This window comes from Triturus cristatus, chromosome 4_1 (genome assembly GCF_964204655.1).
Source record: "Triturus cristatus chromosome 4_1, aTriCri1.1, whole genome shotgun sequence".
NCBI classification, from domain to species: domain Eukaryota; kingdom Metazoa; phylum Chordata; class Amphibia; order Caudata; family Salamandridae; genus Triturus; species Triturus cristatus.
In genome coordinates this window covers 71,634,636-71,661,243 of record NC_140585.1, presented here as the reverse complement: position 1 = coordinate 71,661,243, position 26,608 = coordinate 71,634,636, and the positions used below count along the sequence as shown (strand labels likewise).

Below are 26,608 nucleotides of genomic sequence, written 5' to 3'. Positions count from 1 at the left end.
TAGGAATGTTGCTGCCACCAGTGGGTTCTGACCCACACAATTTTTGCTCTCTAGCCAGAGCAAGCTTCTCCTTGGCAAGGGCAAGTTCTTCCCTCTGAATCCTCAGATTAGCTTCCCTCATTCTGGCTTCATGTTCCTTTCTCTCAGGGGAAGTCATTCCCCTGTGAGAGGAAACACTAGAGATGCTAGAGACATGGGAGTGGATGGATTCCCTTGAAGGGAATCTGTCCCTCCTGTTTCTCTGGTTAAGCCCACTTGGGGGTCTGTATGGGGAGACCCCATGCAAACTCCCATGTAAACTTAGGTTAGCCTGGCTAAGTCTTCCTACTTGGCCCTGGCTGTCTACCTCTTCATCTGAAGTCCCATCTGACTCCTCTGTGGTGGGTAGACCCTTATCTACAGCTATGGCACCATACTTGGCAGCTCTTTCAGCATCATAGGCCTCCAGAAGCTCCACTAGCTGTCTAAGGGTAGGGTTGAAACCCTGTTTTAATCTCCTGGAGGTACACAGTTGTCTCATCTCCTTGAAAGTGAATGCATCATATCTAGGGGGAATCTGTCTAGGATTCTCCTCTCCTGAGGGAGCCTCAGTGTGATCTCCATTCAGGGACATGATTCTAGTGAGGGTGTGGTGTGTGCACCTACCTACACTAGTTGTATCTACTAAACCTCTCTGGTAGTTGTAGTCAGGGTGTGTTACTCCCTTCAACCTACAACTACTAAGTCCAGTAGGACTTAAGTATTATAATCTAGGTTATATGTACCTAGACAATATCTGTGTGATCTTTCAATTTAGTATCTCAAGATTACAATGGTATTACAACAGCAAGCTCAGATCCCAACCGCTGCTCACCAATGTGAGAAGTTGGCCTGATGTATGATGTCACTAGTTCTAGTGTACACCTTATATCAGTCCAAATACCCTTATGGTGATTGGTTGTAAAGTCAACCTTAGACCAGCTATCCTAGTGGTAGCATGGACAAGAGCAGTCTTAGGCTAAACTCTGAATGGCATGTGAAGCCAGCTGTGATACCATATATAATCCCTTGAATACCAAATGAAAGGACACCACAACAGATATATATATAAAATAAAGTGCATTTATTCTAGTCAAACCCTCAGCACTCTTTATGAGATTAGAGGTAAGTACAACACAGTCTTATTTAAGCATACATTAAGTCACACAGGTAAGTAATACAGTTAGGCCCTAGGGGCCACGCAAACCATATACTAAGTAAGTGGTATAAGGACCACTGTCACGGAAATAGAATAGGCCTAGGCCTAGGGAATCGCTGGGGCTACACTACACTAGCGTTAGTTAGGAAGTGGGAGGCCCACGGGATTCGTGTGCAGAGTGGAAACACTCACGCGTAATGCGTAAAAGTCACTAGCAATAGTACAGTTTAGAAAACGGTAGATTTAGGACACTTCCGGAGTAGCTAGGAAGTCGAGACTGGAAAACTAGACACTAGGATAGTCACTATCCTGATGAGCACCGGAGTACCCAAGTTACCTAGCCCACAGGCTGCGGGTGCATAGGGGTGAAGTTGCGTCGGTTTTCGTCGTCGACTCCTATGGATGCCTGAAGAAAGATGCTGACAGGCAGTCAGTGAAGAGTGTCCGGTGGATCCCAAGGCTGGGATCAAGAAGAGAGGAGACCTGCAAGCAGAAGGGACAGAGTCAAGGTCACTAGCCAGTGACCACGTGGAACCAGGAAGGAACCAGGCGATGTCGTGAAGATTGCAGGTGAAGGTGAAGCTTGTCGCTGCAGCCAGGAGGACCAGGAAGCGTCGAGGACGACCAGGACCAGGAGGCGAGCTGTCCCACGAAGGCTCTTGCTGTCGGCGGCGTCGAAGTTGGACTAGGACTCACCAAGCCTTGGCAAGCGGAACCCACGAAGAACGGAGGACTTGCTTCTGGTGCAGACCAGGAAGGTCTGGGGTGCTTCTTCTTTGCAGAGAAGCGGGAGCCAGTCTGGAGGAGCCAAACCAGCGCAGAAGATTTCAGGGTGCGTCGTCACAAAGGCCACTAGCCAGCGGGCAAGCAGGAAAATGCAGAAGGGCCCCACGCAGGACTCGTGGAGTGTGGGGGGCTGATCTTCGGTGCAGATGGTGCTTGGGGTTGGGGCTTCTCAATCCCCGGTGCAAAACTTCAAGGGTGCCTCAGAAGCTGCGCTTGAAGTTACTAGCCACTTTTCCCAGGTAGCCGGTCCCACGTCGCTCGTCGCCTCCACGGATCTCAGCTTTGCTGTGGATGTGGATCAGGGTCGGAGAAGTCTGGAAGTCAAGGCTCTGGTCGGGCTCTGCAGTCGGTTCCTCGTAGAACGTGGGCAAAGCAAAGGGTAGTCTCTTGATGGTGCCTGTTTGCACAGGGTAGCCACTCCTTGGCCACAAGGGAGATTCTTCAGTCTTCTTCTTTCGTCGAATGTCGAAGGTCCAGAGTTTCTGTTCAAGTTTGCAGGTTCAGGATAATCTAAAGTCTTGAGGCCCAACTCCCACTCTTATACTAATCTGGGGGGCTGGGATACCTGCTAGGTCACGCCTTATGGGTGGGACCTGGGAGGGGGTGGTTACACCCACTTCCCTTTGTCCAGTTTCGCGCCAGAGCTGGGGCTGGAGTGCCCCAGCGCCGGTTTGAACTGGACTATGCAAGGAACACCTTGTGTGCCCCAGGCATGTCTCATTCCTTTCAGCCCACCCTGCCCCAATACACTAAAGGCTGTCTGGGGAGGTGCTAGCACCTCCCCAAGCAGGAAACCTATTGTCCAGGCCTCCCTGGCTGGGATCACTCCCAGCTGCAGGAGGTCAGACTTGTGTCGTGGCAGCAGCATCCATTTTGTGATGCTGAGGCTTTGGTTAGAGTTAAACAGCAAAGTAGGATTTTAACATGTCTCTCCCTCTAGAAGGGGGGAATAATATCCTCATCACCAGAAATGGTATGGGGGTATTATTCCAAAGTGTTAGACACCTTACACGACATGTTTTGATAAAGCCAAACCATAGTTACCATAACCGTTTAAGATTATAAGGCACTTTAAGAGTATATGGTAGGCTATATCATAGAACAGCTATAAGGACATGGTTCCGAAAGCTGCAGACAGGCTCAGCTCATGCTAGAGCACCATCTCACATGTTCCCAAGCACTCTGCCTCCAGGATTGTTAAGGCCTGCCATAGGAGTGACTGATAGGTACACATGTGTCTATATATAAGGGTAGATATAGGCATGCTATATCTAAGCAAGGGGTGATTACACGACCTTGCCCCAGCTGAGTGATCAGCCAGTTGTGTCTGATTGGAAGGCCAGACCAGGGGTGGCATAATACATGCTGCAGCCCCTGGGAGGCCTAGGGTACACCTATGCCCTGGGTACCTAGGGTACACTGTACAGGGTCCAATAAGGTGATCCTTACCAATTGGTTATGTACCTAGGGTACATGGAGTCCATTTTAAAGAGAGAGCAGACAGCCTGAGACCCTGAATGGCAGGATCTCAGGCCAACTAAGTCGAAAAACCAGCTAGACACTAGGCAAAAAGTTGGGGGTAACCATAGTCAGATATCCACCTTCCTACAGTAAGGGTCACTGTGTCAACCTAATATCCTAAAATGCTAGGTTATAGCGGATTAGCATCGACCCTATGGCGTGGTCAGACCCCACTATCTGGCCACCTTCTCACCTCCTGGGAAGAGTGACTGTCTCCATCTAAGTAGTTGTAGAGTCAAACACCTTTAAAGGAAACACTTGCGACGGGCGCCCTTCTTAAACTTGTTTAACAATATAGCATCAGGAAGGATGGCCCGAATAAGGGAACCCTATATAACGATTACCTTAAGTGAGTGATCAGGGTCTGCAACTCATTGGCCCCCATCCCCCGCCCCTTTTCCAAAGGAAGGCACTCTTCACCATCTTGGTTTACCCCAGCTCTGGGGGAGGGCGATCAACCACCGATGTGGGAAACTGAAAACAAAGCAGCGGAACACTAGGGTAATGGAGGATGACGACCACTTAAAGGGATACTCAAAATATACAAAAAAGAAGCCATTTCCTAGGTCAAAAACCGGTTCTTTAATAGAGTGCTAGCAATAAACCTGAAGAGCGTCCGGAGACACTAAAGCCCACATGCTACAACCACGGACAGGGACCAGGCCTGGGGACCGATACATGGGAAAAGTCACGGCCCCTTTTGTTACCAAATACGAATAGTTCATTATCATCAGGCGTTGGTTCATCTGATTTCTTTTGATGCCACTCATCAAAAAGATGATCCAAGATCAAGACACTTTCCAGATCTTCTGCTCGCAGCCGACCTACCCGGTCTAATAAATGTGTTACTTTGCAGCTTCATAGCTTTCTGGAATGAAAACAAAGCGTCGCCATGGGACTGAAACAGCACTGGTGGCAGGACTTGTAATTTAATTTAAAGGGCATTTGTATAGCACACTGTTACTCCAGGGAGTGTCCTGGCACACTGTTACCCCAGGGAGTGTCCTGGCACACTGTTACTCCAGGGAGTGTCCTGGCACACTGTTACTCCAGGGAGTGTCCTGGCACACTGTTACTCCAGGGAGTGTCCTGGCACACTGTTACTCCAGGGAATGTCCTGGCACTCTGTTACCCCAGGGAGTGTCCTGGCACACTGTTACCCCAGGGAGTGTCCTGGCACACTGTTACTCCAGGGAGTGTCCTGGCACACTGTTACTCCAGGGAGTGTCCTGGCACACTGTTACTCCAGGGAGTGTCCTGGCACACTGTTACTCCAGGGAGTGTCCTGGCACACTGTTACTCCAGGGAGTGTCCTGGCACACTGTTACTCCAGGGAGTGTCCTGGCACACTGTTACTCCAGGGAGTGTCCTGGCACACTGTTACCCCAGGGAGTGTCCTGGCACACTGTTACTCCAGGGAGTGTCCTGGCACACTGTTACTCCAGGGAGTGTCCTGGCACTCTGCACCGCAAATGTTGACTGGCCCCGAGACCTCACCATTAAACAGATTTAAAAAAAAAAAAAAAAAAAGGTTTACATTTTCTTGCGGAACTGGGAGGTGGCTGAGATGACCAGAGTCTCCAGGGGGAGTTTGTTCCATACTGATGGCCCAAGAATGAGAAGGACCGATCACCAGTTCTGGACCACCAGAGCCTTGGGATTTTGGCCAGAAAAAGGTTTGCTCAACAAAGGAGCCTATGGAGCATAGAAGCAGATCCTTGCTCCGAGGCATCCACACCGGCATGATGGAGGGTCCTATGTACCAGTCATAGGGTCATAAAAAGGATCCTCTTCCTAAGAGGGAGCCAGTGCAACGCCCTTAGATGTGGGGACGCGTGTTCTCAGTGGCAGGCCCAGAAGAATAAAGGCTGCTGCGTTTTGGACCAGCTGCAATGTATTGGTCAGATAGTCCTGAAGGCCCAAGTACAGTGCATGACCGTAGTCAAGCCAAGACATTATTAAGGCCTGTAATACCCGTTTCAGAGCTGAGAAAGTCAAAACTTTGTTGGCACATGGAACAGACCAGAGGGATTCCCCACCACTGCATTAACTGGAGGTGGAAAAGAGCAGGGCATGGGTTGGGGGTACACGTGGGTGGACAGCGTCCACCCACTTTCACAGGGTGCACGACGTCCCCCCGCCAAGAAGTTGGGCCCCACTGAAAAAGACGCCGAATTCGTCCCGGTGTAATTTCCAAACACCGCGACACTTTCAGCAGTACCTAAACGTTGTTATCTGCTTTTGATCAGCAACAACGTGCAGGCGGGGAGGGGACGGGGCTCTCTTATTCTAGACTCCTGCTGGGCCCATGATAAAGGACGAAGCTGAGGGGTCATCAGGCCTCCTTTTGTTCTAGTCTCCTGTCTGGCAGCAGTCATGAGCCTCACACCTAGAACCAAATGCAGCGGAGGGGAACAAAGGCTCACACCTTGTTAGCACTTCACACATACTTGAGAGGCAGCTTTGCACTTTGTTCAGGCTCTGTTTAGGAGATATGCATGCACTGTAAGAAGTCAAATGTGTTCTTCTTTCCCAGTATTTGCACAAAGTAAATAGCATTTATATAGCGCTTACTACCCCTGAGGAGGCGCTATAATAATTTAAATATCACTTTTTTTCTTTTTATGCACTACGGGTAGAGGAAGCTTTACGCTGACAAAAGGCAACATTGGTTCATGTGAAGCTTACAAAAGTGTGAATCTTCTGCCTAAATCAAGAGGGTTTGCAAGTATACTCAAAATGTGCTCAAATGTGCTCATGATAGACATGTTAAACATATGTGAGGGCTTAAGATTTGATGTCACTCCTTGTGATGCATTTCCTGGGATGTCATGTGCTGTGATGTCATGCACCTCACGTGCCTAAATGTCACGCGCCGTGATGCCACATGCATACTGATTAATTAGGTTAGTCCCCCCCACTTTTTTTTTTTTTTTTAGGACTTGTGCCCTGGAAAAGTGAGACCGTCAAACGTAATGATTCGATTCTTAACAGAGCAGAACAAATTACTAAAAATCAAACAACGGGGACTGGAAAGTGCACCAGAAAGTTACACCGCAGAGCAAAAAGGGGAAACAGCACACGTAAAACCGTACAAGTCCTTCATGACTAACATTGGTGATGTGACCTCTCTAGCTAGAGGGGGTCTTTATATGATCACTTTGTGCAGAGAGTTCATGCACCAGTTTACCCCAATGTGTGCACACCTTGTCAGAGGCGCAACTAGAGCCAAATTTCAAGGGGTGGGGGGGGGGGGGGCAAGAAAACATTTGGGGGGGGGGGGCTAATTCTTCCAGCAATAGGCAGAAGTGAGATGCAGGTGCTCTAAGAAGGGGTGAAAAAACAACAAAGTCTCATTAACAAGCAAATGGTCTTTAAAAGACCTGTGAAGTACTCAAGTGTGTGTGCCCGGGAAGCTGTCTCAGCCCGGGCTGCCACACAACGGGAGGGGCAGAAGCCCGTTGAGCCCAATGGGCGTTGCGCGCCTGCTCCTTGTATACGTGCAGTGATGCAGGAGCTCTGCAGTTGATGACTTGTAGAGTTTGATAGTTTGGCATGGATGTCTCTAATGCACTTTATGGGATGGAACCCCGAGAGACATTTTTTCAAAAGCAGTTCCTCTGTCCGGCCAGCGGGTGGCAGCAGACACAAGCATGTGCGTGACTGGCAGCAGTAACACGTGGGCTGCAGCACTGCTTGTGAGATGCTGCGATCACACCTCGGCACAGCTGTGGTGCTTTCAAACCTCTGCACAGCTGTGGTGTGTGCTTCCTTTCACCCCACTGCACAGCTGTGGTGGGTGCCTTCTTTCACCCCACTGCTCAGTGCACATCTGTGGTGCGCGCTTCCTTTCACCGCACTGCACAATGCACGGCTGTGAACGTGCATCCTTTCACCCCACTGCACAGCTGTGGTGCGTTCTTTCTTTCGCCCCAATGCACAGTGCACAGCTGTGTGTGCCTCTTTGCACCCCACTGCATAGTGCACAGCTGTGGTGAGTGCTTCCTTCACCGCACTGCACGTGCCCAGCTCCGAGCCGCCCCGTCCATCACGCCTACGTGTTCTCTCTCGCATTCTGTTTAATAAACAGAATTCACACACAGATGCCGGGCTCCGATGTTAGCATTTGTGAACTCACTGGACCTCGCAGCCTTCCTTACAAGGCGCGGTCCCTCTCCGCGGGGCGAGGGACAGACTCACAGCCACAAGCTGTGTTATTCATCATTAATTAAGCGCCCTGACGGAAGCACCAAGGCGCTGGGCGACTGACATACAACTCACACCACCAGCAGACCCTGACACTTACTCCTTGGCTGGAAGCCAAGTTTCCAGGGACTCTGGGAAGCGGCAGGATGACGAGTCCTAGAGCCGGGGGAGGAAGGGAACCCCGGAGCCTGGCAGGCCGTAGTAAGGGCCCGAGGCCTGTTCTGAGGGCCACAGAGAAGGACTTGACCTCGGATAATCCAGGGCTTCGGGGCCTGGGACCCACACTCTGGAGTCCAGGAAGCACAGGAAGCGATCTCAGAAGCCTGGAGGTGGGGGGGCTCTCCTTCCAGACACCCCCTCAGAGAGGCCGCTGCCTCTTGGCCCCCTGCGCGCGGTGTGAAGAGGCCTCCTGGAAGCAGAGATGCCGCTTCCATTGCAAGCGGAGGTTGAAGGATGCCAGTGACGTCCCATGAACCAGGATCTGATCAATGGGGGATTCTGCAGCCACCAGCGCAATAACAACAAGCACTGTCACCGCCAAGACCTGGGCTCCAGGGTCCGCTCACAACCAAAGGCCAAGTCCAGGCTGTGCCCGCTGCCAGGAATGGACTCAGTAGCCATGGTCCTGGCCAGGCTAGTGCAGCCTGCGTGGAGGTCGCGGGGTGTGTGTGCGGGGGGGGGGGGGGGGAGGTGTGGTCATGCATGCATCTATGTGTATGTACGTGTCTGTGTGTATATGTGAGTGTGTGTATGTATGTGTATGCATGCATATGTATGTATGTATGTGTGCGTGTGTATGTATGCGCGTATGTATGCATGTGGTATTTATATCCCGAACCATGACTGACGTCAGCAGAGCACTGACGTCAGTGAGCCTCTGTTGTAGGAGGGTCTCTCTTAAGGAAGGGCGCAGACAAGCACCAGGCACTGGAGCTAGAGAGGCGGACAGGAGGCCGATGGACCCGCCTGCTGCCGTCCTTTGTGTTCCAGGCAGACCCATCGGTTGGGTGTCGCTCGCGCACGTCTGGGCTCCACGTCTGAACGTGCGCATTAGAGCCGCAAGGAGCTACACATACATGTTAAAAAGCGGAGCCCCCCTCACCTGAGCAGACGCGCAGAAGGCCCTGCCCCAGAGAGACGATGAGGAGCGCTCTCAGGAGCAGGGGGTCTCCCAAGGAGGAGCAGGGGTCTCCCAAGGAGGAGCAGGGGTCTCCCAAGGAGGAGGCGGTGCCCCAGAGTGTGGACGCAGCCCTCAGGAGCAGGGGTCTCCCAAGGAGGAGCAGAGGTCTCCCAAGGAGGAGACGGTGCTCCATAGTGTAGAGCACTCTCAGGAGCAGGGGTCCCCCAAGGAGGAGACGGTGCCCCATAGTGTCGAAGCGGCTCTCAGGAGCAGGGGTCTCCCAAGGAGGAGGCGGTGCCCCATAGTGTCGAAGCGGCTCTCAGGAGCAGGGGTCTCCCAAGGAGGAGGCGGTGCCCCATAGAGTTGAAGTGGCTCTCAGGAACAGGGGTCTCCCAAGGAGGAGGCGGTGCTCCATAGTGTGGAAGCGGCTCTCAGGAGCAGGGGCTCCCAAGGAGGAGGCGGTGCTCCCTAGTGTGGACGGGGCTCTCAGGAACAGGGTCTACCAAGGAGGAGACGGTACTCCATAGTGTGGAGCACTGTCAGGAGCAGGGGTCTCCCAAGGAGGAGCAGGGGTCCCCCAAGGAGGAGCCGGTGCCCCATAGTGTGGACGCGGCTCTCAGGAGCAGGGGTCTCCCAAGGAGGAGACGGTGCTCCATAGTGTAGAGCACTCTCAGGAGCAGGGGTCTCCCAAGGAGGAGACGGTGATCCATAGTGTAGAGCACTCTCAGGAGCAGGGGTCTCCCAAGGAGGAGACGGTGCCCCATAGTGTCGAAGCGGCTCTCAGGAGCAGGGGTCTCCCAAGGAGGAGCAGGGGTCCCCCAAGGAGGAGCCGGTGCCCCATAGTGTGGACGCGGCTCTCAGGAGCAGGGGTCCCCCAAGGAGGAGCCGGTGCCCCATAGTGTGGACGCGGCTCTCAGGAGCAGGGGTCTCCCAAGGAGGAGGCGGTGCTCCATAGTGTCGAATCGGCTCTCAGGACCAGGGGTCTCCCAAGGAGGAGACGGTGCTCCATAGTGTAGAGCACTCTCAGGAGCAGAGGTCTCCCAAGGAGGAGACGGTGCCCCATAGTGTGGAGCGCTTTCAGGAGCAGGGGTCTCCCAAGGAGGAGGCGGTGCTCCATAGTGTGGATGCGGCTCTCAGGAGCAAGGGTCTCCCAAGGAGGAAGCGGTGGTCCATAGTGTGGACGCGGCTCTCAGGAGCAGGGGTCTCCCAAGGAGGAGCCGGTGCTCCATAGTGTGGATGCGGCTCTCAGGAGCAGGGGTCCCCCAAGGAGGAGCCGGTGCCCCATAGTGTGGAGCGCTCTCAGGAGCAGGGGTCCCGCAAGGAGGAGCCGGTGCTCCATAGTGTGGAGACGGCTCTCAGAAACAGGGGTCTCCCAAGGAGGAGGCGATGCTCCATAGTGTGAACGCGGCTCTCAGGTCCATCAGATGGCGAAGGGCATCCACGGCTGAAGCATCTTCAGATCCACGCTACAGCCTCCTCTGAAGTCTGCTTGGGCCGCCTCTAACCACCACGTAGCTCTGCAGGTCCCTGTACTCTGTCTCTCTTCACCAGATGCAAGGTGTGCCTGCTGCAAAGACAGGCTTTATAACTCCGAATCACTTAGGGCTGTCACAGCGTGCCTAGGGCAGACTCCATGGCCTTGAAGTTCTTTCTTCTCTGACACGGTCAGCCTGGTGCACTCTCCTACCTGCCGCATGAGGGACATACTCCATGTCACACACGGCGCTTCTCCATGGAGCACACGACCCTTCTCGCTGCAGCGCTCTTCTCCATGCACCACTCGGGTCAGACGCCATGCCACACACGTCCCTTCTCCTGGAGCTCTCTACTCCATGCAAGTCGAGGAACCGACTCCATGTCACACACGTCCCTTCTACCTGGAGCACACGTGCCTTCTCCTGGAGCCCTTTACTCCCTGCACCACGAGGGACAGACTCCATGCCACACACGTCCCTTCTCCCTGGAGCACACGTGCCTTCTCCTGGAGTGCTCTACTCCGTGCACCACGAGGGACAGATTCCATGCCACACACGTCCCTTCTCCCTGGAGGACACGTGCCTTCTCCTGGAGCCCTCTACTCCGTGCACCATGAGGGACAGACTCCATGCCACACACGTCGCTTCCCTCTGCAGTTCTCTACTCCATGCATCACGAGGGACAGATTCCAACTTAAGGAGTTCTTATGGTAATGTCCTTCTGGAGCTCAGGTAGTAACGCATGCACATGATTCAACAATACAGGAATGGTTGTGGGTTAATGGTGGTGCAGAGTTAAAAGATGGAGGGCCTTATGTAGGTGGCCTGGCATTTACCACTTCATAAATACCGAATCATACCGATTCGGTATTTATGAAGTGGTAAATGCTATGTAGGTATTCATTCGGTAAAAATTACCGAATCGTAGAAATTCGGTAATTACCGAATCGGTATTTACCGATTCGGTAATGAGGCATACCTTCCCATTGATTGAATCAATGGGAAGGTATGCCTCATTACCGAATCGTTAATACCGATTCGGTAATGGGGGGAGCACAATCAAGGGTGGCACGGTGTCACATTGACACCCTGTTGCGCCCCTGATTCCTGCATGTGTGCACATGTGGCACACATACATGCCCTAAGGGCATGTATGTCTGCCACATTGCACACTTCTAAGCGCTTGAAAATGCATTTACAGAGCCATTCTTCATTTACCACCAAATATTAGTTGGTAGTAAATACTGACTCCACACGACACCCACACACTCCCCCTACATATCATTACAGGATTCGGTATTTACCGAATCGGTAAAATTACCGATTCGGTAATTTTACCGATTCTGTAAATTACCGAATCCTGTAATGTGCCCCCTACATTGCAAAAGCCTAAATACCGGTCGGTAACGGTATAATTACCGAAAATCGGCCGTTACCGAGCGGTATTGGGCTACCTACATGAGGCCCGAATTGTCTAAAATACGCAAAACAAAAATGTCAGGAAGGTGTAATAAAACGATAAAACGATGTGATAAAGAAAACTACTGAACCAGAGTCTGAGGTAGTAGCAAACGTTACCATTGACAAAACTGACAAGTCATATATATAAAAAAACAAGCATTTGCAATGCTATCGGTCTCGCCTTTGGGACCTTATAAATATTTAGCTATGCAGCACATTATTGTGGGTACAGCAACATTTACTGTTCTACTGTGCACGAAGCACTGAAAGAGTGCAGTACTACAGGCCGTCACTTGGTGCCCCTAGAGACCTAATTTGGCCACATAAGGTACTGCATCCTGCAACATGGTTAGAGAAATCATATGGTGCAGCGACCAGAGCTGCCGGCTGTGGAGCTGGGATCTGTGTTCGAGTCTTGTGTCGGCTCAACATCCTGTGATTGTGGGCTGATCCCTTAATTTCCCCAGAGCGCCTGGATACCTACGCTTCATAAATGAAAGCTACTCATTTAAAATAACTCTAAGAAATTAATTCAGCAAGCTCGGAGGTGGGACGGGCAAGCAGTGCTGTGAGGGTGCGGTACAACAGCCTGTCACTAGGTGTCCCTTGGGACCTCTTTTGGCCAAATAAGGTACTGCACCCTGCAACATGGATAGGGAAAGGATATGGCACAGAGGTGAGAGCTGCCAACTGGGGAGCCGGGGATCCGTGTTCGAGTCTGGTGTCAGCTCAACATCTTGTGATTATGGTCTGATCCCTTAATTCCCCCACCCCCACCAATCACCTGGATAACTGTGAAAGCTACCGATTTAAAATAACGATAAAATCAATGCAGAGATGTCTGGGGTGGGGGGCAAGCAGTGCTGTGTGAGGGGGTGTGGGAAGACTGCAATGCGAAATTAAATGAGAGCACTGCACCGCAATTCATGCGTAAACTAAGCAAATGAAAAAATGAGCAGTGGTCTTGCAGGAGTGGTGAGGGCCTGCGAGCAGTATTGTGCGAGGGGTGAGGAGGAGGTACGGGGAGATTAAGGGACGGCAATCAAATGAAGCCAACCGAAGATTCATTGCACAAGTAAAAAGAACACTTAACAAGCAAAGAGGCAGGCCAGCCAAAAAAGGTGTTCTCATAGCATAAAAACCTGATGAGTAAGAACACATGTAACAGGGGAAGTCCTCGTGGGAGGATACACAATTCCAAAAGGAGGAACTACTAAGTGTAGTCACCAATGAAAAGCCAGCATTTCTAAAGGAACCAATGAAACAGATGGGCGCTTCTGAAGCCCATATCTTGGATACTGCATGTCTCGAAGAGAAGCACATGCGCTGCCTAGGCGAGACCTAACAATGGGATAGATCTCAGGTAGTAAATGAAAAAACTAAAAATGCTACAGATGGGACAGTACGTTCCACTTAGCAAATAGTAAAAACTGTTCTGCACTACAACAAAAATGTTGATGTGGGAAAACTGGCCATTATGTGCGTCTTTGCAGGAGGAAAATAGAGAAATGTGATTAAGTAAAATGTGTTGAGGTGGAAGGTACTTGTATCGAGGGTATGTCTAGCGAAGAGGAAAGCAAGAGCATATTGAATGCTAGAGAAAAAGTCTCAGATGAAAACAGTAGAAAAAAACCTATGTTTCATGAAGTTGGGATGCGTAGGTATGCATAGAGCAGCAGATTCGGGTTCATCCTAAACTATTGTGAGCGAAAAAGTATGGAAGAATAACTTTGAAAATAAATTAGGATCTTTTCTGGAGAATTCTGTTATTGCACCAGAAAGTTACACAGGCGAGACTATTCGCCTCTTGTCAATAATGTCCTTCTGGAGAAGTCACCTCTATGTAGCATGAGGGACAGAATCCATATCGAAAACGGCCATCGGTCCATCATGCGGTCTCGCTGCAGCAATCTCTTCCAAGCAGAGGGAGGGCAGACTATGTCCTATAATTCATTTTTTACCTCGTTGGAGCAGACCCGGACGTACTGTAAGGGAGTGACTCAATGTCCTAACTGAACACAGACTCTCCCTAGAGGACACTTCCATGCAGCGGAAGAGACAGACTTCTGGTCCACAGCTTCCTCTGCAGTTTGATGTTTGACAAGTGTTAAAAATCTTAAGGAGCCGGGTGGAGGCTGAAATAGCGGAGCTGGAGGGTAATCTAGAAGATGGGGTGACGGACGCTGCGCTACATGTCCTCCAGCTCAAGCAGGCGGCTTATAGGGCCCTCGTTACGGAGGCGGCCAGGGGCCTTAGTAGAGAGCAACAGGGGCGGCTGTATGATGTGGGTGATAAGGCTGGTAAACTGATAGCGTGGTTGGATAAAAAGGAAAGAGCGAATCGTGTGGTCCCGCTGATTGAGAAAACGAATGGTGTGTGTGTAACTGAGCCAGAAGAAATTGTCTCCTGTTTCGCGGAGTATTTCCGCGAGGTGTATTCCCCGGTCTCTTCTTGCTCGGAAGAGGATTCCCGTGCCCTGCTCAGAGATATCGCGCTGCCTTCCCTGTCCGGGGAGGACAGGGTGTCGCTGGACGCCGCTCCCACCTCCGACGAAATCGCCCTCGCCATACGCTCGGTCGCTTCTGGCAAGGCCATGGGCCCGAATGGTATCCCTATCGAGCTGTATAAGCTGCGACCGGATACATTGGCGCCTCACCTCCGCGCAATGTTCCTCGCGGCCCACTCGTTGGGCTCCCTCCCGCTTGACCAGCGTCTGGCTACAATCGTGGTGATCCACAAGGAAGGGAGACCTCGGGACCGGGTTACTTCTTATCGGCCTATCTCACTACTGAATGCGGAGCCCAAAATTCTCGCTAAGGTACTCGCCAATCGACTGGTCGGTGTGGTGGGAGATCTGGTTCATCAGGACCAGTCTGGCTTCATTCCCCATCGCAATACAGCCCTTAATCTGCGGCGTTTGCATGGGGTGCTTGCGCGCGTCCAATTCATACGGGAACCGGCCATTTTGGCGTCCTTAGACGCCACCATGGCGTTTGATACGCTTGAGTGGCCATACATCTGGGCGATGCTTGCTAAGTTCGGGTTTGGCCCAGGATTCATCAGTTGGGTCAAATTGTTGTATGCGGGCCCATTGGCACAGGTGGTCGTGAACGGAAGAGTATCGGCCCCGTTTGAGCTGGGCCGGGGCACGCGGCAGGGCTGTCCCCTGTCGCCGCTTCTTTTTGCGCTTGCCTTGGAGCCCCTGGCGGAGTGGCTGCGGTGGGAGCCTTCCATACGTGGTCTCCGTTGGACCCCCGAGTATGAGGATCGCGTATCCCTATACGCTGATGACATCCTTCTGTACCTAGCCTCCCCACGCAAATCACTTATAGTCCTAGTTGATGTTTTGCACTCGTTCGGTCGTAACTCCGGTCTAGTCATCAATTGGGCTAAATCGTGTGTGTATGTTCTCTCTGGGGAGGCTCCTATTCTCCCGCGGGGCTGTCCGATCCAGATCGCCCCGCTGGGATTTCGGTACCTGGGTGTCTTCATTACTCTGGACCCGGAGGCCCGGTATGAACGTAATCTGCTTCCCCCCCTCCAGCGTTTGCGGGTAGATGTCGCACGCTGGCGGCGCCTGCCGCTTTCGCCGCTCGGCCGGGCGGCACTGTTCAAAATGATGTCTCTGCCGCGTTTTCTGTACGCTCTGCAGAACACTATGGACTTGGTCCCGGCGCGCTACTTCCGTGAGGTGGAGAGTCTGCAGCGCCGCCTGTTCTGGGACGGGAGGCCGCGTATTGCTCTGGCTAAGCTGACGCTCCCATGGTTTGATGGGGGGATTGCCCTCCCGGATATTAAACGGTACTATTGGGCCTCCCAGCTCGCTGCCATTAACCATGGCCTCTACGGGCCCGCCTTAAACCCGGCATTCGAAATGGACAAGATGCTCCTGCCAGGTGGCGATTACAATCGAGCGCTCTACTCTAGCGCGCCCGACGCTCGTCTGACGGGCCCCACGCGTGTCATGGTGCAAGTCTGGCACGCGGCCAATGCAGCTATGGGGTGGAAGGACCGTTTGACCCGGGCGTCACCGCTATACGCGTCTGAGCGGTTGGGTTCCCGGTGGACCTCTAAGGGCTTCGAGAAGTGGGACATAATAGGTATCAGTAAAGTGGGGGATCTTTGGACGAGGGAAGGATTTAAAACGTTCGATATGCTGCAGACGGAATTCCAGTTGCAGGGCAGTGAATACTTCCGGTATTTGCAGGTCCGTCATGCGCTGGGCTCCGTCTTCACGGACGTTGCCTCCATCCCGGAATATTCCCCCCTGGAAGATAGAGTGCTGGATGGGCACGTCCCGGACAGCACGATCTCACTTATATACAAAAAGCTGATAAACGACCGCTCGGACCCGTTGACTGCCCTTCGTGCGGCTTGGGTTGCCGACGGGCTGGAGTTGGACGACGAGGACTGGACCTCCGCGGTGGCCTCCCCGAAGGAGGTGGCCATACCGGCTCGCCTTCGCTTCGTCCAGCTCAAGATACTCCACCGGGTCTACATGACGGGGCCAAAGCTTCTGCGTATGGGCTATGCCGGAGATGGGTTATGTAAGCGTGGGTGTGGTGCTTTGGGGACCTTTATGCATATTTTGTGGGAGTGCCCGGAGGTAGAGGGGTTCTGGCGTGGTGTACATGAGGTGCTGCGTCTGGTTACGCACGTGGCGCTGTTGCCTGAAGCGAGGAGATGCCCGTTGAATGTGTGGGAACCGACTGATTACTCAGCGCCGCAGACGTGGTGGGTGACTCTGGGATATATGGTAGCCAAGCGTGATATTGCTCAACTGTGGGGATCCCAGAGGCCCCCCGACGGTCTCGGCCTGGAAAGAACACATGGACTGGTGCATGTTTCGCGAAAAAGTGGTGTATGTGGCGAGGGGTAAGCCTGGGACATGGGTGAAAGTATGGGGCCCCTGGAACGACTACCGAGGGGGTATCTGCGCGCCGCCGCTGCTGCCTGATCCCTCGCCAGCCCCATCCCCTTAGCCGACTCATTCCCCCGCTGCCGGGCATTGGGTTCCCCCCAGTCCTCGCTTTGCTCTCTTCCCCCTCTTCACACTTCTGTGTATAGTTGGGATCCCCCCTCTTGGGGAGCACGTGCTGCTATTTTTGATTGTGGGTTGCCTTGTGGGTGTGGTTTTAATTTTTGTTGTTCTTAATTTAAAACGAAACCGCATAATGGGGCCTGGATGATGTGGTTTTTGACATTGTTATCTACTGAGAATTGCTCCTCCTGTAATACCACGTGTTCCATGAATGTATGTCGTATGTTCCTACCATTGCTAGCGGCCGGCCGGAAGGTTGTGGGCCCATACTTGTATACTTTTAAGACCTGTAATAAACGGTTTCAAAAAAAAAAATCTTAAGGAGAACGAATAATAGCCGACTAAGACCACTTTAAAGGATCTGATACCTAGTAACCGCTCACTTATGTTACACTGCTGGATTTCAACCCCAGACTGCACTTGCCACCAAGAAAATAGACTAAAATATCAATCCTGGACACTGAAATATTCATTTGAATTGCCCCTTAACCAGGATTCTTATCCAGGAAAACTGTAAAGCATTTTGAACATAAGCAGGTACTGGAGCCAACATCTAGAACAGTGATAACTGAACTGAGAAAGGAAAATAATTTGCCTCAATTTATATAAAAAGAAAAAAAGCATGTTAATAGCTCTTTGACACCAACTGGCTGGTGTACGACCTAATGTGATACAAAGTGACGCAATAACACATTCCATCCTGTACAGAGGGCTCCAGCCCCGGAAGGGGAGGGGTCAAGTGGGTTGACGTTCTAGACTGGACGATGGGTAAAGACCCTATGTTTGTCCGACCCGCTATCAACGACTGACATAGCCAATCAGAAGAGGCTTCTCTCCACACATCTGGTGGCGAGTCAGGAAAACACCTAAGATGGCTTCTGTGGGAGGAGGCGGAGCTTGCTGACTGCCCCGCCCACTCCATCAATTCCTTTGTTCTTTTCCCTTCTTTGTCCCCCCCCATGATTTCGCCACGTGCTCAGACAGTGGACAGTTTCACCTCCTCCGTCTATGTTTATAAACGAAGGCGCCTGGGCCCTGCTAAAATCTGGTGCTTGGATAGGACGCAAGACCTTCGCTTAGTGATGTTTGACAGGGATAGACGCGTAGACAAGTCACAATTAACTCTACTTAAAAATCATGAAAACTAAAACCAGTCTGCCGCTCCATGAGACCCCAGTCTGGGCAAACAACTTATGTCCCCAAATCTATGCAATCCCTTCAACAGGACGGATCCCACCTTGCGGTTACTGGAACCAGGGCTAGATGGGGCAGCGCACTGCCTTCATGACCAGCTACATTCAAACCGTTAGGGCCGGTCCTCTGTTGGTCGAGGGCCGCTACATTACAGGTGATTCCATTCACCTTATTTTTATCACTAAAGGTAAATGTTTCTAAAGCCGAGTGGTGCATCACACCTTCGGTGCTGAACTCCCACCCCAGCCCCCAAGAAACCCTTCAATCAAAAAGCAGCTCATCCGGTATCATCGCTGCACCTCCTGTGTTCAGACTGTTAAAAGGAAGAAGATGGCTCATGGCTCAAGGAACCCCGCACGAGCCGTTGGGGGGGGGGGTTGAGGGTGGGGGGGGGGGGGGGAGGCATCGAGCCCAGGCTGCCTGAGGCATCCCAGAATGCTCCTTACCTGGACAGAGGGCACTGACGGGAGGACTTCACTCAAGCACCATCCCTCTGGAACTACTATTAGGACAACCAGAGGCTACTTTACAAGACCAGTATGGGCAGGGTGAGAGCAAAAGGGAGGCAGTCTCAGTCACCAAAATCTGAGTCTTTGGTTATTTCTAGAATCTTATCCCGCTGCCCAACTCCACAAAAGAGAAAAGGTCCTGTTTATGCACACTAACATTCTACATTCACAACTTCAGTCTACTGTAAGGCACAGCGCCAAGAAGCGCTGGGGTGCCAGATGCGCCTTCATGGGCCCACCACAGAGCATCATTCTCTCGGCTGCGGTCATACACACCTGGAAGAGGTTTGGGGGGGCCAGCTTCTTGCTCAGGTGCGTCTTCACGTGCTCACTGGCGTTCTTGGAGAAGGGCTGAGGAGAGAAGAGCGGAATCAATGACATCATCGGATGACGCAGACTCACGTCCCTAAGGGTGGTAGCCAGACCTTGCTCTGCGTCATTCTCCCTTGAACTAGCTGCATCATTCATTCCCCTCACGGCGGCACCTCTACAAGGGATGACACGTTTCGGTCTTGAAGGCCATTCAAAAACTAGGGATACAATGTCCTTTACCTTTCTCTTGGGCGCAGTTACCCTACTGCAGTAGGCATGCGTCCGGCTGTGGTAGGGGCACCTTTTGCTTAAGGATGAAATGCCCACTACCAGGAGCGGAAAAACTTGCTCGGTGACCAATAGGTTCTCACGACAGTGTGACACACACATGCTCATGGCTCAGGGAGAGGACTCCCACCCCTGTACCTTGAGAACACACCAGCCTCAGCTGCGGGAGGGACCCCACCGCACCTTGCACTCTCCATGTGAAATGAATAGCTCCATGTCTAGAGAGGATCAGTCAATCACATGTACCACATGGAAGGGGTACCCCAGCTCACGACATGGCAGGGGCCTTCACGCCCCACCCACAGCAGCGCCATGAGGCGCCTATGCAGTGCGCGCTGTATCACTGCAGTCATTCAATCAGCAGAGAAGCGCCAGGAACCCGCAGAACAGGGTACGGAGGAGCGCTGCCTCCATGCACCCCCGGCCCTGCCCTCCCTCAGCCCCCCTCATAGCCCAGGCCCAGACTCACATGGGAGAACAGCAGCTCCGGTCAGTGTGCCCCCACGCGGCACCAGCCGTGCACCCCCCCCCCCCCCCAGCTGCTCCTCAGGCCCCCTCATCCCTGCCCCCCCCAGCACCCCCTCATAGCCCAGGCCCAGACGCACATGGGACACGCAGCACCAGCCCTGCCCCCCACCTCAAACACCCCCCCCCCCCCCTCATGGCCCAACTCTCATGGGAGGACAGCAGCTCCGGTCAGTGTCTGCCTCCATGCACCCCTAGTCCCCCCTCAGCCCCCCCCCTCGTAGCCCCCACCCCCAGCCCCCCCATCATAGCCCAGGTCCAGACTCACATGGGAGAACAGCAGCTCCGGTCAGTGTCTGCCTTGCCTCCACGCAGCATCAGCCCTGCCCCCCCCCCCCCCCCAGCCCTGCCCCCACTTAGCCCCCCCCCCCATCATAACTCAGGCCCAGACTCACATGGGAGAAGGACAGCAGCTCCTTCATGATGTAGTTGTCGAAGATCTCCCGACTCTTGGCGAAGCGCTCCTCCTGCGAGTCCAGCTTCTCAAACTTCCGGATCTGGGGAAAGAAAGGGGCTGTGAGAACTGAGACCCATGGGGAGGGGGGAAGACAGTGGCACCAACACCCCATCCTCCTAAGACCCCCAGTCCCAACACACAGCGGGGCAATCCTCTTCGACATCTCATGAGCAGGAGATGACAAGCTTCTGGCCAGAGGTGTGACAAGCAGCAGGTGGGGCTTCCTCCATGCAAGGAAGTGTGACCAGAGGAAGTGTGACCAGCAGCAGGAAAGGCATCATCCATGTAAGGAAGTGTGACCAGCAGCAGGTGAGGCTTCCTCCATGCAAGGAAGTGTGACCAGCAGCAAGAGACCAGCAGCAGGTGAGGCTTCCTCCATGCAAGGAAGTGAGACCAGCAGTAGGTGAGGCTTCCTCCATGCAAGAATGCGTGACAAGCAGCAGGTACGGCTTCCTCCATGCAAGGATGTGTGACCAGCAGCAGGTGAGGCTTCCTCCATGCAAGGATGCGTGACCAGAAGCAGGTGAGGCTACCTCCATGCAAGGATGCGTGACCAGCAGCAGGTGAGGCTTCCTCCATGCAAGGATGTGTGACCAGCAGCAGGAGAGGCTTCCTCCATGCAAGGAAGTGAGACCAGCAGTAGGTGAGGCTTCCTCCATGCAAGAATGCGTGACAAGCAGCAGGTACGGCTTCCTCCATGCAAGGATGTGTGACCAGCAGCAGGTGGGGCTTCCTCCATGCAAGGAAGTGTGACCAGAGGAAGTGTGACCAGCAGCAGGAAAGGCATCATCCATGTAAGGAAGTGTGACCAGCAGCAGGAAAGGCATCATCCATGTAAGGAAGTGTGACCAGCAGCAGGTGAGGCTTCCTCCATGCAAGGAAGTGTGACCAGAGGAAGTGTGACCAGCAGCAGGAAAGGCATCATCCATGTAAGGAAGTGTGACCAGCAGCAGGAAAGGCATCATCCATGCAAGGAAGTGTGACCAGCAGCAGGTGAGGCTTCCTCCATGCAAAGAAGTGTGACCAGCAGCAGGTGAGGCTTCCTCCATGCAAAGAAGTGTGACCAGCAGCAGGTGAGGCTTCCTCCATGCAAGGAAGTGTGACCAGCAGCAGGTGAGGCTTCCTCCATGCAAGGAAGTGTGACCAGTAGCAGGTGAGGCTTCCTCCATGCAAGGAAGTGTGACCAGAGGACGTGTGACCAGCAGCAGGAAAGGCATCATCCATGTAAGGAAGTGTGACCAGAGGACGTGTGACCAGCAGCAGGAAAGGCATCATCCATGTAAGGAAGTGTGACCAGCAGCAGGAAAGGCATCATCCATGCAAGGAAGTGTGACCAGCAGCAGGTGAGGCTTCCTCCATGCAAAGAAGTGTGACCAGCAGCAGGTGAGGCTTCCTCCATGCAAAGAAGTGTGACCAGCAGCAAGAGACCAGCAGCAGGTGAGGCTTCCTCCATGCAAGGAAGTGTGACCAGCAGCAGGTGAGGCTTCCTCCATGCAAAGAAGTGTGACCAGCAGCAAGAGACCAGCAGCAGGTGAGGCTTCCTCCATGCAAGGAAGTGTGACCAGCAGCAGGTGAGGCTTCCTCCATGCAAGGAAGTGTGACCAGCAGCAAGAGACCAGCAGCAGGTGAGGCTTCCTCCATGCAAGGAAGTGTGACCAGCAGCAGGTGAGGCTTCCTCCATGCAAGGAAGTGTGACCAGCAGCAAGAGACCAGCAGCACGTGAGGCTTCCTCCATGCAAGGAAGTGTGACCAGTAGCAGGTGAGGTTTCCTCCATGCAAGGAAGTGAGACCAGCAGTAGGTGAGGCTTCCTCCATGCAAGAATGCGTGACAAGCAGCAGGTACGGCTTCCTCCATGCAAGGATGTGTGACCAGCAGCAGGTGAGGCTTCCTCCATGCAAGGATGTGTGACCAGCAGCAGGTGAGGCTACCTCCATGCAAGGATGTGTGACCAGCAGCAGGAGAGGCTTCCTCCATGCAAGGAAGTGTGACCAGCAGCAGGTGAGGCTTCCTCCATGCAAAGAAGTGTGACCAGCAGCAGGTGAGGCTTCCTCCATGCAAGGAAGTGTGACCAGCAGCAGGCGAGGCATCATCCATGCAAGAAAGTGTGACCAGCAGCAGGCGAGGCATCATCTATGCAAGGATGTGTGACCAGCAGCAGGTAAGGCTTCCTCCATGCAAGAATGCGTGACCAGCAGCAGGCGAGGCATCCTCCATGCAAGGAAGTGTGACCAGCAGCAGGTGAGGCTTCCTCCATGCAAGGATGTGTGACCAGCAGCAGGTAAGGTGTACTCTAAATAAAGAAAGTGAGAGCAGTAGGCAAGCTTCCTCTGCACACCTCATGAACAGCAGTGGACAAGCTTCCAACCAGAAGCGTGGCTAGCAGTGTGTAAGGCTTCCTCCATGCAAAGGACGTGAGCTTAAGCTGTAGGTGCAGCAGCAGGGTCCTTGCCCTCATACAGACAGACAGATGCATCATGGGTGCCACCAAAGAAACAATCTGGCCAAACAGTAGGCCGCTGGGAGAGTTTGGATATACACTGATAAAGGGTCCACACTCGCCTGGCCGCCAGCCGTGGAAAGGGACTGCTTTAAAGTGCTGGCAGATGAAGAGTGTTGCACAGACACTGGCCTGGTACCAGCTCTGAAGCCCCCTTGCACACACGGTGCTAGGCTGGACAGGTCAGCTTTACCAGGAGAGCAGTGGGCACTCCACAGAGGGCGAGTGCCCTCACTGGCACTCACGGCTCATGGGACACGCTTACCTCTTCATAGAACTCCACTTGCGGCTTGGCCTCCTCCATGTCATTCAAGCAGAACTCCTTAAATAACAAATAACCTGAGAGGAAGAAAAACAACAGGTGAGGTAAGAACTATGGCAACTCCGCCAACATTTCAGTCTTTCTGCCTACGAATGACCTCAAAACGGGGACGCAATCACTCATACCTTCCTGCACTGATTATGGGGAGGCTTTACTTGGCACCGTTAACACCAGTCTGCCATAGAACTCCTCTGTAAATAGGACCACATCACACCTATCGTGGCCGCCCTTAAAAGATCAAAAAGGAATGTTCCCACAACATAGGATGTTATCTCATGAATTTCCCATACACCCATTGGATCAAAAGAATTAAAGCCATCGATGGGAAACTCCTGGTTTCATCCTCACAAGCGTTCTCAGGTAAAGCAGCAACAATCTGAAACAGTATACCCCAAGATCAGGGAATACCCAGCGTCGGGCATTTTCAGCTCGCCCTGACTTACCATCTATCGTTTAAAGTTCTAGGACGCCCTGCCCAAGTACCTCATTCATCAACAAACCCTGCCTGCATTTAAATGATGTGTGTATATATATTTATATAAATGTTGTATGAAGTGCCTGTGTCACTTCACTGGGGAGTCCTGGCGCTAAAAACAAGTCAGAAACCAGTTCATTTCCGAGGAGGTGCGTCATTCCTCCAGCCTAGGCCCGGGGAAAGAGCCGGGTCTTCAAATTCTTCCTGAATCTCAAATACTTTGATTCTCTTTTAGGTATGCCAGGGAGCATGTTCCAATTCTGAGCGGCAATTAGGGAAAAGGCTCTACCGCCAGTACTCTCGAAACTGTAAGATTCCCTTCGAAGGCAGATCTCCGAGCGCGCGAAGGAGAGCACAACTAAAACCAGGATCCAACTGGTGGAAGATTTGGTTTATACACCACCTTACGCCCAGGCAAAGGGATTTAAAAGAGATCCTCTCCAATGAGGTCAACCAATGTCATTTTGCCTGCGCTGATGAGATATCAAAACCCGCAGCCAATCTTGCTGCAAATTTCTGAATAAGCTGTAAATAGAGAGAATATATATATATCAATGTATATGGTTGAAGTGACGTCATAGGTGAAAATTTCAGTGAACGTGTTATGTTGTAAACAAAAATAAATAATGAGGAGACCTTCGGCCTGGTGGATAGTTGGAGATTAATGCATCCGACCCAATGCCAATTCACCTTTCACTCGGGGGCGCATGGGAGTCTCTCTAGGTTAGACTACTTCCTTATGCCCGCGGCGCAGACTGGTCGGATTCGAGAGGTCAGGCACCTGGCGCGGGGTATCTCCGACCATTCTCCGCTGTGGCTTGTTTTTGACACCGGGCCGCGGTCTGCAGGGCGGATCGCTCCCATTAACCCATGGTACCTGCGAGACCCTACGACTCGTGACAGCCTGGTTAAGGCTATGGACCAATACTTCCTGGATAACGAGGGGTCGGTGTCTTCTGCAATGTCCCTGTGGGAAGCCTTTAAAACCGTGATCCGCGGACACGCCCTTTCCCAGATAGTGGTGGCTAAGAGGGTCAAGAGTGAGGCAGTGGTGAGGCTGGAGACTGACATCTTGGGGCTGGAGTCGGCCTTGGAGGCGAATGTTACTCCGGACGGGCTCCATGCCCTCAGCCTGAAACAGTTTGAATATAGGTCCCTGGTCACTGACGCGGCCAAAACTATGTATAGGGAGCAGCAGGGTCGACTGTACGATGCCGGGGACAAGGCGGGAAAGTTGATCGCGTGGCTGGACAGGAAGGAGAGAGTGAATCGTGTGGTCCCGGAGTTGCGTGCTGCGGATGGTGTGTGTGTGACGGAGCCTGACGAGATTGTGGAATGTTTTGCCGACCACCTCCGGGCTGTGTACTCCCCAGTGACTGACAGGGATGAGGACGACTCTCGCCTTCTACTGAGGGATATCGCCTTGCCCTGCCTGTCCGTTGAGGACCGTGAGCGGCTGGACGCCCCCTTGTCGGTGGATGAAATAGCGACCGCGATCCGCTCCCTTCGCTCGGGCAAGGCTATGGGTCCCAACGGTCTGCCCATTGAGCTATATAAATTGCGCCCTGACAAGCTTGCGCCTTTCCTCAGTCGCATGTTCCGTGAGTCTCTGGCGGCGGGTTCCCTCCCGGCCGATCAGCGTTTGGCCACGATAGTCGTTATCCCCAAGGAGGACAAGCCGCGAGATCGCTGTACTTCTTACCGGCCTATTTCACTGCTAAATGCGGAGCCTAAGATCCTGGCGAAAGTCCTTGCCAATCGTCTGTTGAGCGTCGTGTGCGATCTGATTCATCCGGACCAATGCGGATTCATCCCGCATCGTAACACCGCTCTTAACTTGCGGCGTCTTCATGGCGCCCTTGCCAGGGCGGAGCTCCTCTCCGAACCGGCCGTGCTGGTTTCTTTGGATGCCACGATGGCTTTTGACACCATCGAGTGGCCATTCCTCTGGGCTGTCTTGGCTAAATTTGGCTTTGGGGAAGGATTTATTGGCTGGGTGAAGCTTCTGTACACGGGACCCATGGCTCAGGTGGTGGTGAACGGGCGGGTCTCTCGGCCCTTTGCCCTCGGCAGGGGCACGAGGCAGGGATGCCCGTTGTCCCCTTTGCTCTTCGCTCTCGCCCTGGAGCCACTCGCGGCTTGGCTCCGCTGGGAGCCCTCGCTTCGAGGGATCCGGTGGGCCCCGGGCTTTGAAGACCGGGTTTCGCTGTATGCGGACGATATTCTCCTATATCTCACCTCACCGCGGCAGTCGCTCAACGTCCTCTTTGACGTTCTGACTTCCTTTGGGAATAATTCCGGTCTCACGATCAATTGGTCTAAATTCTGCGTCTATCCGATCTCCGGTGGTCCTCCACTCCTACCGCCTCGGCTTCCGATCCAGGTATCACTGAGCGGCTTTAAGTATCTGGGGATACACGTTTCGCTGGACCCGTCGGCTCGCTATGAGCTGAATCTCCTGCGTCCGCTTCGGCGATTGCGAGAGGATACGGCCCGGTGGTGCAGGCTGCCCCTGTCCCCGCTGGGTCGGGCCGCGCTGTTCAAAATGATGTCCCTTCCCAGGTTCCTCTATGCACTCCAGAATTCCTTCGACGTCATCCCAGTGGCCTACTTTCGGGAGGTAGAGAGCCTGCAGAGGAGACTGGTGTGGGACGGGCGGGCGCGTATTGCTCTTGCTAAGCTTACTCTCCCCTGGTATGACGGGGGCATCGCGCTTCCCGACATTCGCAGGTATTATTGGGCCGCGCAGCTTTCGGCCATCAACCATGCCACGTATGCGCCTGGCCTGAACCCGGCGTATGAGATGGACAAGTTCCTGCTTCCCGGCGGGGACTATAACAGGGCGCTGTACTCTCGCTCGGCTGGCCGGACCCTTACGGGTCCTACTAAGATTGCTGTGCGGACCTGGAGGGCCGCCACTGCGGCCACGGGCTGGGGTGAGCGACTGACATGTGCTACTCCTTTGTTTGCCTCCGATCGCCTGGGGAGCCTCTGGACTACGAAGGGGTTTGACCAGTGGGACACGATTGGTATCAGCAAAGTGGGAGACCTGTGGCATAAGGGCGCGGTTAAGACTTTCGCGGCTCTTCAGGCCGAATATGAGCTTACGGACAGGGAGTTCTTCCGCTATGCCCAGGTTCGACACGCCCTGCTCTCGGTCTTTGGAGAGGGGACCACGATCCCGGTTTCCTCGCCCCTCGAGGACCGCATACTTGACGGACATGTCCCGGACAGCACTATT

The 26,608-nt window shown here is 53.3% G+C and overlaps 1 protein-coding gene across 1 annotated transcript in view; it reads right to left on the bottom strand.

Moving 5' to 3' along the window:
- Positions 1-26,608, bottom strand: part of GRK2 (G protein-coupled receptor kinase 2) — a 345,084-nt gene that overhangs the window by 144,124 nt on the left and 174,352 nt on the right. The window contains exons 3-5 of the mRNA XM_085651617.1: positions 22,836-22,909; positions 20,011-20,112; positions 18,767-18,841 (exon numbers count right to left, since the gene is read on the bottom strand). Of these exons, the coding sequence (XP_085507743.1) occupies positions 18,767-18,841; positions 20,011-20,112; positions 22,836-22,909 (251 nt within the window). The remainder of the gene's footprint in view (positions 1-18,766; positions 18,842-20,010; positions 20,113-22,835; positions 22,910-26,608) is intronic.